Below are 15497 nucleotides of genomic sequence, written 5' to 3'. Positions count from 1 at the left end.
GTTCACGACACCATGTTTCACGTCGTAAGTAGGTCCTCGCGGATTCGAACTATTATTTTTGTGAATCATTCCCACACGTAGGAACAAGGTTTTTGATTTATATTAAGCAATCAAATCTACAGTTTAGGTATCAATTATAAATCAAATCGTAACAAACCAAGAGCGGTTTAACTGAAAAATTAAATTATGACAATTGATGACATTGATAACTTTGACAATTACGTGAGTGACGGATTTATTTACTATGGTTCGATAACTTTTATTATGCGATGACTTTACATTCAGCCCAGGAGAAAGGTCAAACTAAGGTCATAAGGATATTTGTTGAAATATCTTCAATCCTCAATTATTATATCGCAGCAAATGTCGGAAACTGTTTGAAAACCTCATATCTCGAAATGGTTTTCGAAATAGAACATTTAAAAAAAAATGAACAATCCTAAATTAGGATGAGAAAATCGTTCAAGCTTCGTTTCCCACCTAATTGTGTAAAACTAAGTTATGCGTGTGGTAGGTTCCCATGTTTATACATATATGTATGTTAATGTTAAATTATCCCGAACAGTCGAGCCCTCGCACACTGGCAACACCGGACTGACAGATGGGCGCCATTAATCTACCCTCAGGTGCTTTTAGTTTATTGATGTTAAATATAAATTCTCTTGTCGTTGAACGCATTATTCAATGGGTACGGGGTGTCCCAGCGGATCTGATAGCTTAATACTCTTGTTTTATGGGATACAATAAATAAAATAATGTGTTAAAGTAGAGTCTGTGCGGAAATAGAAGAGTCGTCCTATGGGGCCCAATACATTCCACGAGTCTTCTCTTTCCGAACAGACTCTACCAAATAAAGTCTAAAACCATTTGACATTGACAGTCATTCGACGCGTCAAGTATAACATCGTTAACTTTCTACCATATTCTGTCACCATACCATAATTTTTCTCTTTCCCTTGGCCTACTTCAAACTTTAAGGGCCCGTATAGACGGACTGTACCCCGTCTGCAACGTGTATAAGATCTGCACGCCGACGTTGCAGTTGGCGTCCAGTCAGTTCCCTTACAAATTGCAGCCGGGTTGCAGTCCGTCTATATTGGCCCTTAGGTAGCTAATAGCTTCTAGAGTCTGTGCTGAAAGAGAAGAGTCGTGAAATGTATGGGGCCCAATACATTCTACGACTCTTCTCTTTCCGAACAGACTCTAGTCGTTAGTTAAGAAATCCGATAAAATCCTGACACTCCCCAAGTCTTACCGCAATTCGGACAAAGGACCAAAAATACTGTCATGTCAATAATGACACTAACGTATGGCAACCCTACATTACCTCCTGCGAAAGTCGACTAACTAGGCGAGCCTTGGAGGATACAACTAAACGGAGTAGCCATTAACAGGCTTTCCCCTCTGTCGAAAATAGGCGGCCAACGGTCATACACAATGTATGGACTGACGTTTATCTGACATGGCTATTTTTAAGTTACGCATACATTTGACGTTCCCCTCCCCCGCAAAAATCGGCAGACTGTTTTGTACAGAAAATTACAGACATGGCGTCTCCGTTTGATTATATCCTCCAAGAGGCGAGCTGAATTAGCGTATCGCCGGTCAGTTTCCTAATTCGTCAATTTTGCTGATTCAACAGTTTACCTTCTGGTCATTTTCACTAGGTTGACAATTTCGCTAGTGGGTCATTTTCCTAAACCTTCAGTTTACTCTTTCGCCAGTTTTGCTAGGCTTCAGTTTCGTAAATTTGCTAGTTTCCTTATGTGCTAATTTAATTATTCGTCAGTTTGGTCAAATGGTAATTTCCCCTAGATAATCGGTTTCTATATTCGCCAGTTTCACTAGTTGCCAGGGTCTTATAGTCGTGTTTCGGTCAGGTTTCGGTGTATCAAATATACAAGGTGATTTCAGGGTCGTGTGGCAAGTAGCAAGAGACCAAGGCTTGATGCAGAATCAAAAGATGAACCTATTGATGCTTCATTGATGTTTCTAGTCACCTTATTAAATGTTATTTTAAAACTATTATCCGACACCATACAAAGTTATGTCATCTGCTATTCTCCTGTAGGTACAGTCAATAAGACATGACTATGTTTTTTTTTTTAAAGAATACGGCAATGTGATTTAAAAATATTAAACTTACATTTCGTGACTTTTAGCCGAGTACAAAAATATGTCTTGTATCGCCTTAAGATCGCCTTAAAAACAGCTGGGTTCCTAGTTTACTACGGAACCCCAAAAAAGTAGCAAATCATAAACATGACGAAATAGCAAAACTGACAACTTAAGATAATTGAGGAATAAGGAAGTTTGCGACTCAAGAAACTGGCTTAATAGGGGCTCTGACAATTTAGTGAAACTGGCAAAAAAGGAAATTGGCGAATTAAGAAACAGTCTAATCATTAAACTGTTGAATCAGCAAAATTGACGAATTAGGAAACTGACCGGCGATACGCTAATTCGGCGAGCTTAGCAAAAAAGCTATTTTACCAAACGTCATTTCCCTATGTCTAAATCGATGCGAATTTCCTTTGTCCATCACACAATAGCTCAGCTGAGCTATGCTCAATGTTCAATGCTCAATAATTCAGCCCGCATGCTCAATTGTACAACTATGGATAAGGATTGCTTTACTTTATTAGCGGCGGATTTCGTCGGAATCGGGTCGGTATGCAGTTTTTCTGATGAAAATCAATACAACTCCAACTAAGATTGAGATGGAGTTTTTATTGATTAAACTTTACAGCTCGTACATGCGTATAATTAGCTATGAGGAAATATGTAGATTTGGAAATATGTGTATATTTTGCCCATGTTAACAACGTGTGTCAACTGTCAATTTAAGTTAGTACTTGATGTCGGACGGTGTGGCTGTGGCAGATACATATAATACAAAATCACAGTTCACAATACAAAGTTTAGCTGGAAGAGATCTCTATTAGGGATAAGTTCGCCTTTGTACATACACTTAGATCTCTTCTCCGTTGTTTCTGTTTTGTGTAAACTTGTTCAAGTGCAATAAAGTGACATACATACAATACATGATCAGCCCTTTTGGTGAATCAGTGTCGTGTTGTCGTGTATCATTTATATCTGTCAAGAGTGACCGGAAGAACCCGCATCCCACATCAACCTCTACGGCTACACATTTCCGTCGGAAAAAGTCGTCAAATTTTTAAAATGTACGCAAAGGGTTAGTCTTCCATAAAAAAATTGGAATTTCGCGCCTTTTTCTACTGACAAAGTAGTTTGCCAGAGTATATATAACTGTAGCCTCAAAAACAAATTCGAGATACCACAACCATTTACCCCAACCGAGCATCAAACCCTAAACCACCAACTTCATTGCACCATCTGCAGTTACCACAACATTTGCACTATGCAAGTATAGAACAAATGCAGTCTGCATGCGGTACAGACTTCTAAACTACTTTAGACTTTATCTCTAACAAATAAGGTTTAAATTTGTATAGATGTTTTTGCAGCTGACCGAGACATGTCTACTAACCAACTTGGGCAAGTTTTAGACTTTAGGTCTGGGGAATAAGGTATACAGTTGTATAGATGTTTTTGCAGCTGACTTAGCAATAACAATGTAGAGATCGGGGACAAACAATCCCAGGGAATCTATTTCGTTTATTATACCTATGTGACGTTTCAGCAAAAAGTTATGCCATATTGAATGACATGTTCTCATATGTTCTAGCTCAAAGCGCACATAGGGTCGTATCGTATCCACAGACTTGTAATTGTCGCTCGCGCTTGACAGACAGCTGAAGTGTGCGAAAGGGAAGCCCTCGCGTATATGAACATCGCAGGAGTGCGAAAGAGTCAGACTACAAATGAGAAAACGTGACCATTTTGGAGTTTGACAACGGCCGCGGACGGCCAAGAGCGTATCACCGTAATTTTCAATTTGAAAAATATACACAAATTCGGAAGAAAACTATTTGATTAAGTAATACAATGAATATAGTGTCTTGTAGTGTACCGGATTTCAGTGTCACGGGGCCAAATAAACCTAGCAAATATTCATTTCAGAGGAATTATGATATTCCGAGCGAAATTTTCTTGACGATATTTTGTCAAATTAACAGCATAAAAAGTGTAAGAAGCCGGTTTATACAGTTAATTATAAGTTTTTCTTCCTTTGTGTGCTAATATTTTATCATATTACTCAATAATTTAAGATATTTTGTGTAAAAACATAAACTGTTACTTTACGCTAGGGCTTGACAAAATGTTCAGATGACAGTATCGATGCCTCGTCGGTATATTAATAGCTATGTTAATAATTTCTTCACAAGACATCATTAAGATATTAACCTTTATAACCGACTTCAAATAATAACGATAATAACAATCTTTTTGAAGGTGCACATGTTTAGCAGTAAATTTAAACTTCACTTTCCAACACAGTAGGAGAGTTAGACTAAGATAAGTCTGTAACGATTTTGATAGCACACAATGAGTTCAAGTGTCATTTATACGTCATAATGTCGTAAATTTTAACGTTTGAAAAAAAACCGGCCAAGTGCGAGTCGGACTAGCGTTTCAAGGGTTCCGTACATTAAGTCCGACTCACGCTTGACCACATTTCTGATAGGTTTTCCTGTCATCTATAGGTAAAGAACTATTTTGTGTATTTTTTTCAAAATTTTTAGACCCAGTAGTTTCGAAGATAAGGGGGGGGGGGGGGGGAATGGTCATTATTTGCCTATTTTCTTGAATAACTGCGAAACTATTAATCCTAAAATTATAAAAAAAATATATTTGAGATTCTTACAATGAGCTCTTTCATCTGATATGTAACACGATATAGTTTGAAAAAACTTTATTTTTTAATTTTCTCATTTACCTCCCAAAAATGGCCTCCATATTTAAAATTCATTTGTTTACGTTACACGTCCATCTTTGGGTCATAAACTTACATATGTGTGCAAATTTCAACTTAATTGGTCCAGTAGTTTCGGAGAAAATAGGCTGTGATAGACGGACGGACAGACAGATAGACAGACGCACGAGTGATCCTATTAAGGTTCCGTTTTTAGGGTTCCGTAGCCAAATGGCAAAAAACGGAACCCTTATAGATTCGTCATGTCTGTCTGTCTGTCCGTCTGTCTGTCCGTCTGTCTGTCCGTCCGTATGTCACAGCCACTTTTCTCCGAAACTATAAGAACTATACTGTTGAAACTTGGTAAGTAGATGTATTCTGTGAACCGCATTAAGATTTTCACACAAAAATAGAAAAAAAACAATTAATTTTTGGGGTTCCCCATACTTCGAACTGAAACTCAAAATTTTTTTTTCATCAAACCCATACGTGTGGGGTATCCATGGATAGGTCCTCAAAAATGATATTGAGGTTCCTAATATAATTTTTTTCTAAACTGAATAGTTTGCGCGAGAGACACTTCCAAAGTGGTAAAATGTGTGTCCCCCCCCCCTAACTTCTAAAATAAGAGAATGATAAAACTAAAAAAAATATATGATGTACATTACCATGTAAACTTCCACCGAAAATTGGTTTGAACGAGATCTAGCAAGTAGTTTTTTTTTAATACGTCATAAATCGCCTAAATACGGAACCCTTCATGGGCGAGTCCGACTCGCACTTGGCCGCTTTTTAATTTTGAGGTACGGAACCCTAAAAACGGTAATTTACAAACAAACAAACAAATTTACAAACTTGTAACTAGGTAAATATAAAAATTAAGGGTAGGTATATAATTATATGCTATTAGGCCATAGGTACCCGGCTAAATGTACCTAGTACGCTGCTGGCGTTTCCTCTTTGCACCGCTAGCGAAATACGCTGGATAATACGTTTAAAATAACGCATTTGAAAAAGTTGTCGATAAAGCAATCAAACACCGACAGATTATTAATATGTTGTAACATGACATCACTATTTTTGATCTCACATAGACAATTTACGCACACACTTGCATTTCATTTTTGGTCGCACTTTTGAAGATTGACAGTTGTTCTTGTCTATTCTAATTCTATGATCGTATCACATAATTATAATAGATAGAGTCTGTGCGGAAAGAGAAGAGTCGGGAAATGTATGGATTCCAATACATTGTACGACACACCGCACAGACTCTATTTTAGTTAAGCCATGGCTCAATTTAGCTGATTACCTATATTGTATAGATAGATGGTCAACCAAATCTTGTCAGTAGAAAAAGGCGGCAAATTTGAAAAATGTAGGCGCGAAGGGATATCGTCCTATAGAAAATTTGAATTTCGCGCCTTTTTTACTGATAACATTTGGTTGACCGAGTATATAAAGTGATATTATAAAAAAAATACTCATGTCATACCTAAAAAAAGTCCTTGAGAAAAAAAGAAATAAGCACGAAAAAAATTACCCTATTTTGGGGTATTCGCAGTCAAGTCGCAGTGAGGTAAACTAAAAACTACAATAACCCGATTTTTGTGGTATAGATGGTGTACCCTATATTCCTATTACTAAATTAAAAAGCAAAACGAGGAATTAATTATGCTAATTAAAAGATAGTTCTTGAAAACAAAAAGTTTAAAGAGAACAAAAAGCAAATGTGTTAAAAATTGTCTTTGTAACATTTCTCCCCTGGGTTGGACTGGTACGAGATATGTAGGTACTTAGTACCTACTTAAGCACGTATTTACGACTTTCATACAGATAGGATACAATAAGGATAATAAGTATGTACAACCCGCCCGCATGGCAACAGCACATTCCGGATGCCCTCGCATAAAATTTAAATCGAAATCGCTATTCCCAAAACCAAAATAGCGTAAGTCTTTACAAACTTACTTTACAATTCGTCGTTTAGTTCGGCTCGACCACGGTACTTAGTAAGTATCATAAAATCATAAGGGCACAACTTTACAAAAGTTGTGGTACGTTTCTACATTTTTAGTTTTACATAGCTTTGGTATGCTTCGTTCAAACAAAAGTCTCAAGTAGGTACCTATTAATACACACTGTGTGACCGGTGTCTATTTTAATGACATAGAAGGCAAACGAGCAGACGAATCGCCTGATGGTATGCAATTACCGTCGTCTATGGACACCGGCCATATCAGGATTGCAAGTACATTGCCAGCCTTTAAGATGGGAATGGGACTATACGTTCTGATCTTCAAGGTTTTGCCAGTACCTAGCAAAACGGACTTAAAACATGTCGATCGATATCCACTAAGCTAAATTAACCTCCTGAATACGCCCTCAGAGGGATATAAATCTATAACCTATAATCATATTTGCTATCAGAAGATCACAGGCCCACTGAACGATTCCAATATTTAAAAATACTCAAATTTTGCCAAATTGTCATTGAAAGTTCTACAGTACAAGTTGGGCCAACAGAAAATCTACGAAAAATTATAACTTAGTAAAGCAAGTTGAGATGTAAAACATAAACGAAAGGACGGACGGAGTGCTGAAATGTCTTATAGACTTTTATTCCATTTTTCGAGAGACCTTTAAGTCCTAAAGAACCTTAAGAATCCAACCTCGAAAGCAATTTCCCATATCTGTAGCCACCCCTTTACACGAAAACACTCGTTCGGGCACTCTCGCCCTTCGTATCAATGTATCATCAGTGCACCTGTCTCAAGGGCTGGATCCCCCTAGGGTTTAGGGTTTTCGCAGTCTACAGATAGTATACAGCAGGTATCATGGCCGTTTACTCTGTCCTTAGTCCTTAGTGTCCAACCGAAACAGGTTTTTTTGCCGAAACTGAAACGAGGGTTCCGTTTGGCTTTAATTTCGGCCGAAACGTGATTTCTAAGCTAAAAACCTTACGAAACTGTAAACTCTGTAATACACTACTGGTTATTGAAGGCATAAGCTTGAACAGCTGCAACTTTACAGGGAAAAAATAACAATATTTTTCATTGTCAATAAGGATAATTTCTACTTTCTCTCATTGACGCACGATAAAATGGGACCTTTCGTAATGTACTATGTAATTAAACACAAAACAAGAAATTTACGGCTAAGGTGGGAAAATTTCTATGTATAATTTACAAGTAAACCCTCCGACACATCTTTGACGTTAATATGCAGTTAGAGTACTGATAAATTTATTTTAGTGCGAAGGGAAGAAAGTAATTATGGGGTAATACACGGTAGAGGTGGCAACACCGAACCCCACGCTTTCACATAATTACTCGACAATAATTTATAGCCGTTTTGGAACGTACACCCATAGACAAAAGAGTTAATGTTGCGTACTTTTTTCGGTTACAATTTAAATTTCGAAAATAAGTAGCGGTTCATGATTTGTTGAGTTACTTGAGTTTCTAATTAAGATTAATTTGTTTACTTGACTTAAATAAGATATGTGGTAAAGCCTGCAGAGCTATTTTAAGTAGTACAGTTTAACAACAAATGGTAGAACGTTATTTTAATACGTACTAGTTTCTTTTGTTTTACCTACTTAAAGTAAAACCATCGAGCGCGAAAATTTTATGTCTGTGAGTAAAACGTTGCGTTGCCAACTTGCCAGTAGCAGTGAATAAAAATTGTGAATTTTACAAGCATTTTTACAAGCTTTTATTAATAGTTTTAAACTAACACGATTTTCACTCATAATTTATAAAACTCTAAGTTCAATAGGTTTTAGTAAGTCTGCCTGTGACTATAGCCGTAGTGTCACGTTCGAAACGTCAGGTAAATTAATAACGTACCCGATTAAGTCCCGATTCAATTTTATATCAATTATATTTAGCTTTGTACCTACTAAACTAGTCTGCAATTTAAGTTCCGATGGTAAGTTGCAGCTATCCAATTTGTTGTTTCCTAATTAGAAAACACAGAACAGTAGAGTGTACAACGAACTTACAATTAAACTTTTAAATTTACAGCATTGGTTCTGACTGCAAATACCTAGTGAAGTTTTCAATTTAGAACTTTTAAAAGCGACGCTTGTACTATTGAAATAATTATGCTGGCATTTCTGTTGATCTTTGCCTTTCATATACATTCCTTTCTCTTATCGAACGAGCGAGCGAAGCGAAGCGAAGTTCTTACATTCGACTTTGAACACGCGGCTGGCTAGCGGCACGTCTCGGCATTTCGATGTTTTTAAGCTGAACTGTCAGAAGATAGTTTGATACTCAATAACTTAAGTAAATTTGTTCTAATTTTAATGAAATTGGGTAAACGTGTAGTCGAGGGCATTATATTTTAGTCATTAAATTATGAGCAGGCCCGATCAAGAGGTTATTGAGCTAGAAGAGCTTAGAAGGCCAAAAAGCTGTTTGTGAGAGGTCTTGCTATTCTGGTCATTTTTTTGCAAGAAACATGGTCGAGTTTAGTATCAAATGAAAGTGCTCGACTTACACTTTTATAATATCGTTTTTAAATTTACCATTTTGAAATAATTAGCAACATAAAAATAAAATAGAATAAACATAATATATGTATTTGACATTTGGCAGGAAATATTTCGGCTTAGCACAGATACACAGTGTTGCCAGATGGGTTTTACGTTCCGTTACGCGCACCTCTTAAAAATAGTACGCAAATTCAAGTTTGAGTACGCAGTATAAAATTTACTGTAAAATAGTTATTTGTGCAACTGGTGCATATGAGAGGCCTTAAAATTCGAAAGTGGTTTTATGAAACGAGAATTATAGCTGTTCAAGCAAATCTTGTCAGTAAAAAAAGGCGCGAAATTCAAATTCACTATGAGACGATATCCCTTCGCGCCTACATTTTTCAAATTTGCCGCCTTTTTCTACTGACAAGATCTGCTTAACCAGCTATATGTACAGTTGCATACAATTCCTTATATACACACATATTAAAAGTACTTACTCTAGAGCCCCCTCCAAACCATGTGCGTGAATCGCGGCGCGAAGTTCGAAAATCGATTCCACACTCGCGTTCGCGCTTCGCGCCGCGATTCGCGCGCGAGTGTGGAGGGGCTTAAAATAAGTTCAGTAAACTAGCTTTGGTAAATATCGTCTGGACACGGCTTTATCATTTCGTCAGCTGACAACAGTGACAACCAAAACTCACTAGTTATTGTTAAGGCCCCATGGGCCATCGCCGGCCACTCCAAGGGACGCATTTATGCGTTAGAGGGAGCAAGTGATATTGCTATCTCATTCTACCGCATGGCTGAAAAAGGCGGCAAATTTGAAAAATGTAGGCGCGAAGGGATATTATTATCATCCCATACAAAATTTGAATTTCGCGCCTTGTTTTACTGACAAGATTTGCTTGAAGAAATACAGTAAAACTTCGTTTTCTGTAGGGTGAAAAGAGGTATGAAACCAAGTTACAGGTACAATTGGTACAAATGTAAAATGGAGTATTACGCGGAAAATTGTATTATCGTTTTAAACTGTATGTATTATGTCTATAATTCACCTGTTAACATATGGTTAACATCCAATCCAATTAAAGAAAAGAATGTATAGTAATACTAACTCACAATTTGATCCTTTTTTGATCGATATAACAACTATTATAAACAACAAACATGAAAATATTGAATATTAAACCGCCAAAGAAAACTTAGAAAACGACAAACCAAAGCGCCAACACAACAGCAGAGCATAGCGCAAACCAAATTAACCAAAACAAAACATACAGCCAAAACGCGTTTCGAAAAACGATATCACTAACGAATCGATAAAAAATGTATGGGACAGAATGACATGACCCGTTGATGAGTTAAACTAAATCAAACTGTAATGCACAGGTAACATGTTCGATTTTGCCTTGACTATGATGTTGATGGTGCTAATGTCATTAGTTTGACCATTGGCAGTGTCTCTTGCTTGTCGTGCGTGCGACAGACACAGATAATCTATAGAAGTATGTTTGAGAAGTAAAAAATTTTTGGGTGCGTTCCTAAATAATATTAATCGGAAAACCTAACAAATATTTATTCTGTTCAAGTGGAGTAACAGGCTGTCAGGTGATAAAATATAAAAATAGTACGCAAATCGCCGGATGAGTACGCGAGTACGCAGACCATAAAATAGTACGCAAGGCGTACTATGGCGTACCCATCTGGCAACGCTGCAGATACAGTTTATTTTAATCTCTATGGTGGTGACTTAAATCCAGGGGAGGGGCAGCCGTATACGAAGCCCTTTATTCGAAAAAATAGCGCCATCTATATTATTTAACGCTAAACTTGTAAATGGCGCTTCAAAATTGATCCAAAAAAGCAAATCTTGTCAGTAGAAAAAGGCGCGAAACTCAAATTTTCTATGAGAGCATATCCCTTCGCGCCTACATTTTTTCTACTGACAAGATCTGCTTGGCCAACTATATTATACATACTACTCTTTGCTTAAATCAATCAGTTAAAGGCTCCACAGACCTTGCAATAAATCCATCTTTGATCTATTGCCGCCTATAGAGCGACATAAAATAGTAGAAATTAAATAAAATAGAACTCAAAAATGTCCATACTAAATTGTTGCCATGTGTAATAGGGTGGGGCGTCGTTGTATGGGAAAAAAATAAAAATTTGATTATCAATGTGGAACCGGTACGAAAAGTTGCAGTTTGTCATGTAGATTATAGTGATTATATCAAGTTTCAAAATAAACACTACTTTTAGCCCTCTATCCAGCCGCTAAAGAAATTAATAAAGGTACATTTTCATCAATTATTTAAATATACTAATTTCACTAATATGTGTACATTTTATTGAAATTATATAATACTTAATAAGCGTATAATAAGTTATTACCAAAATGTTTGTGCCTTTTTCAATATTTATGAAATAATAAAATTTCAAACTTTCATATTAAACAGCAATTTCATGCAAAACAAGGAAAATGCTACAGTGTAAAAAATATATATGAGTTATTTTTTTTTTAGACGTTCTTGTGGCAAAGTAACGGTGTTATTGATTACGAAAAGTGTCATTTTACTGCAAAAATGGGTTATTTATATGTTTAAATGAGCGTTAAATTTTGCCCTTCGGCGTCGCTTACGCCCTTTTTGGGTCATGTTCACACGTATGTTAGGCATATATTTACTTTTACTAGTAGTATTTTTATTATCTTATCACGTTCAAAATAGTTTTCACGGTTCTGTAATTAGTTGTAAACTCCAATTTGTGCACAGTATCCGGGTTAAAGGGCCTTTTCCATAAAACCTCGATTTACGTGGTTTTACCGTGTCATAAAAATATACGTTATAAACAAAAATAAGTATAGGAATCGAGTATATCTGTAACAAAAAGATGTTATTTAATGAATGATATTGTTATAAAAAAAATAAGCATAAATTAAATTAATTAAAAATATGCATATATTGCTATACATATATAATCGAATAGTAGAGGGCTAAAAGTATATACCAATATTTTTTTTATTTTTTTCCCTTAAATAATAAAAAATTAGACATCCTTTTAGAGGGGTTCCATTGCTATATTCAAGAATTTTGGATTTCGCTCCACCCTAATGTGTAAGCATTTTACGTCACAAATGTGACAGTCACGTAGAAAATGGCGCCCTCATTTATTTTCTATTATTTTATGTCGCACTATACGAGTACCTAAGTAGGTGCAACAAAGTCAATAGCTATATAATTTTTGGTTAACCGCGAGTTCTCAGTTCGGGGCGAACTACTAGTATTTATATGTTTCGAGTAACGATCAGAGGAAAATTTACCTCATGTTGACCCCAAGAACAACCCTCATGTACTTAACTACTTACCCCTGGCGCCGCGACGTCTATGTCAAACGACCGAAGAAACACACTCAGTAATATTAACTCTAGGTTTGCGTCCATTAGAAATAGAATTTAAATTGATACAGTTTACAACAGGTATCAGTTGTTGAGAACATTTTCCGTGTTGGATATTAGGTACTTATTGGCGCTTAGAGCGTCAAACGATGTCACGTGACTATTCCTTATATTATTAACATTTAAAAAAATGTTTGTTTCGATTGGCGTTCTATATCAACGATTGTCATTTGGCTAGTTTATTAGATTATAGACAAGGACTCACTTTAGTATCCACATCGTGAAAGGGTACAGCAAACCACGGCTTCCCGGTCAAACTTCTCCTGAACCCAGTTTCCCTCTCCACTGGACCCTCCGGCGTCCCCACATGGGCCCACAACACCACCTCCACGACCTTCAGCCGTGGAAACACTTTCTTATACACCTCCTCCAAACGCACACCGAAATCATCACTTTCCTCACTAATGTTAGCAAATGAGAAGTAAATACCACACACAACACCTTCCCCTTCTTCCACACAGTCGTTTAAGGCTTCCGAAGTCGGAATATTCTCAAATTGTCCATTTTGCCCTGATGAACACTTTACCAACACTTTCCCAAAGAGTTTCTCGCGCCAGTCCATTTTATAAGTCCTAGATATTTTCAAATTTCTCAAAGCATTGATATTGTTTTGCATTTGAATTAACTGGTCATTGTTTTGACCTCGATTGTAATTCCACTTTTTAATTTTACTAAATAAAAGTTGACTTATGCAAAAACAGTTTATGCACGCGTTGATAAAATAATAATAACGAATTTATTTTATGAATTGATTACTTGTGCCGGTTTCAGCAAGCAATTATAATTTTAAAAGTGTCGCGCTTGATTTGTTTTAGTTTATGGTTTAGAGCGGATGCGTGACGCAAAGTTTTATTTTTAAAAATGGCCGTCCGCGCGGGCAACGACCCTCCGCGTTGGAGGACAAAGAGCGACTGGAGGGCAGGCGCCCTCCGATATAGAGTAAATATTTGGGATGGAGAGGACTCGTTCTATGCATGTGCAAACAACACACGGCCATGTATAAATTAGAAATCTGAATGGCTGTGAAGCGGTATGAATGGAATACTAATAGAGGAACATATTTTTGCTAGTTTCAGGTTTTTTGAACTTCGAAAGAAATCGCGTTTTGGGACATAGCCTTACTTTTTAATTAGGGATATTATGTGACAAACAAATTATACTAGGATTAAAATCCAAGACCGCATGCACACTGCACATGCACTATCCTATTCTATTAGACAGATGATGTCTTTGATTTTGCTTTTTTTCCTACATATATACTTATTTATTCACATACAAATTATCTCGTTAAATGCTAATTTAATCTGTATAACTTGGATTTCCAGCATGATAATATTTAATTTGATTTGAAGAATTGAACACATTAAGAGAAAAAGTCTCTCAGAGAACTCTTCGTCTACTAATATGTCTGGCCTTATTCTTTGGCAAAGCTCTTTCATACCTCATAAAAGTTGGCATTGCATTGCGTAGCTCAATTTTAGGATTCGACAGAAGAATCAATAGAATTATGGCTGGAGGGCGCCTGAACTTTATTAGTTCTGTTTGAAAAAGCTTTGGATTCGTACCAAAGTTTACATGAGTGTTACCAAAGTTAATCCTAATTTTATACAGGAACTTTAAACAAGTTCAGTTCATAATTCTCTTTGACTTTAGGTTCTTATTATAACTTTCTACTTTGATGATATGCAGTGAAAAAAAAGGGTCAGGGGTCGGCAAACTTTTGAGAAGAAGAGCTAACTGCAGTAGAAATATAAATCACCCGCTTTAGGAAGCTCAAAGAGCCGCAAATATTGTTTTCAAAGGTTTGAGAACTCTCAACTCTCAAGAGTTAAGTTTACGGGTGACAGAGATACAGTTGTACCTGGTTCTATTAATAATTTATAGACCTACTACGAAATATTCGAAAATATGAACAGCCCTATAGGGCAGTTAACTACCTATCTACTAAGTTGAAATGACGTTACATTGACAGCTGAAAGGTTTCGAAGAGCACTATTTGACGAGCAATCAATTATTAGTGGGTTCGAATTTACTCCCACTAACGCAATGACTAACCGTTTAGCGACAGCACATAAATTAAACTAATTCATTACGAAACCCTCTTAAAAGCTCTTCAAATTCTGTGCCATATTAGTCTTTATTACGATTTAATAAAGCTCATATTTACTAAGTTTGATTTTAAAAGATAGGACATTGCTAAAATACCAAAACAAAATGTATCAGCAAAGTGTACGCATGTGCAATGATTAAGAATTCATGTTATAATGTGTCAGTATTATGCAGGGAAAACCAAAACGCGGTTGGGGTTGGATAAGCCTACAAAAAAGTTTTACAAGTTAACGAGTGTTTTGATAAACATGAAAAAGGACCTAAAAGTTATAGAAATAGGGTTAAAATTCCGATAAACATAGCACGATACATGCAAGTTTGCCCTCTGCCTACTTAGAATTAGAACTCGTGTCGTGCTCGTGTCGTTACAAAATTAAAAAGTTAACATTGTCATTATTCACAACTTTTTCTCTTTGCACACAAATAATTTTAAGTTTTATATGAACGTAATAGAGTTGAATTTGTACTAACAGAGGCGGAGTAGGCGACGTTCTTGCTCCTAAGCGTTCCGTTTCTGAAACCAAAGCTGGATGTGGGGGTTGAGGCATGATTTATATGATGGCTTATGGGAAATCAATACGCGCTTTTGTCGTGCTGTCAAATCAGCC

General features: G+C 36.5%; 1 protein-coding gene across 1 annotated transcript in view; it reads right to left on the bottom strand.

Annotated features, from left to right (window-relative positions):
• LOC134657236 (nucleoredoxin-like) overlaps positions 1 to 13869 on the bottom strand; it is an 87522-nt gene extending 73653 nt beyond the window's left edge. The window contains exon 1 of the mRNA XM_063512808.1: positions 12986 to 13869. Within this exon, the coding sequence (XP_063368878.1) occupies positions 12986 to 13396 (411 nt within the window). The 5' untranslated portion in view covers positions 13397 to 13869. The remainder of the gene's footprint in view (positions 1 to 12985) is intronic.
• Between the last annotated feature and the right edge of the window lie 1628 nt (positions 13870 to 15497).

The sequence above is a fragment of the Cydia amplana genome, chromosome 19 (genome assembly GCF_948474715.1).
Source record: "Cydia amplana chromosome 19, ilCydAmpl1.1, whole genome shotgun sequence".
NCBI classification, from domain to species: domain Eukaryota; kingdom Metazoa; phylum Arthropoda; class Insecta; order Lepidoptera; family Tortricidae; genus Cydia; species Cydia amplana.
The sequence above is the reverse complement of the archived record's forward strand: the minus strand, read 5'-3'. Positions and strand labels throughout refer to the sequence as shown.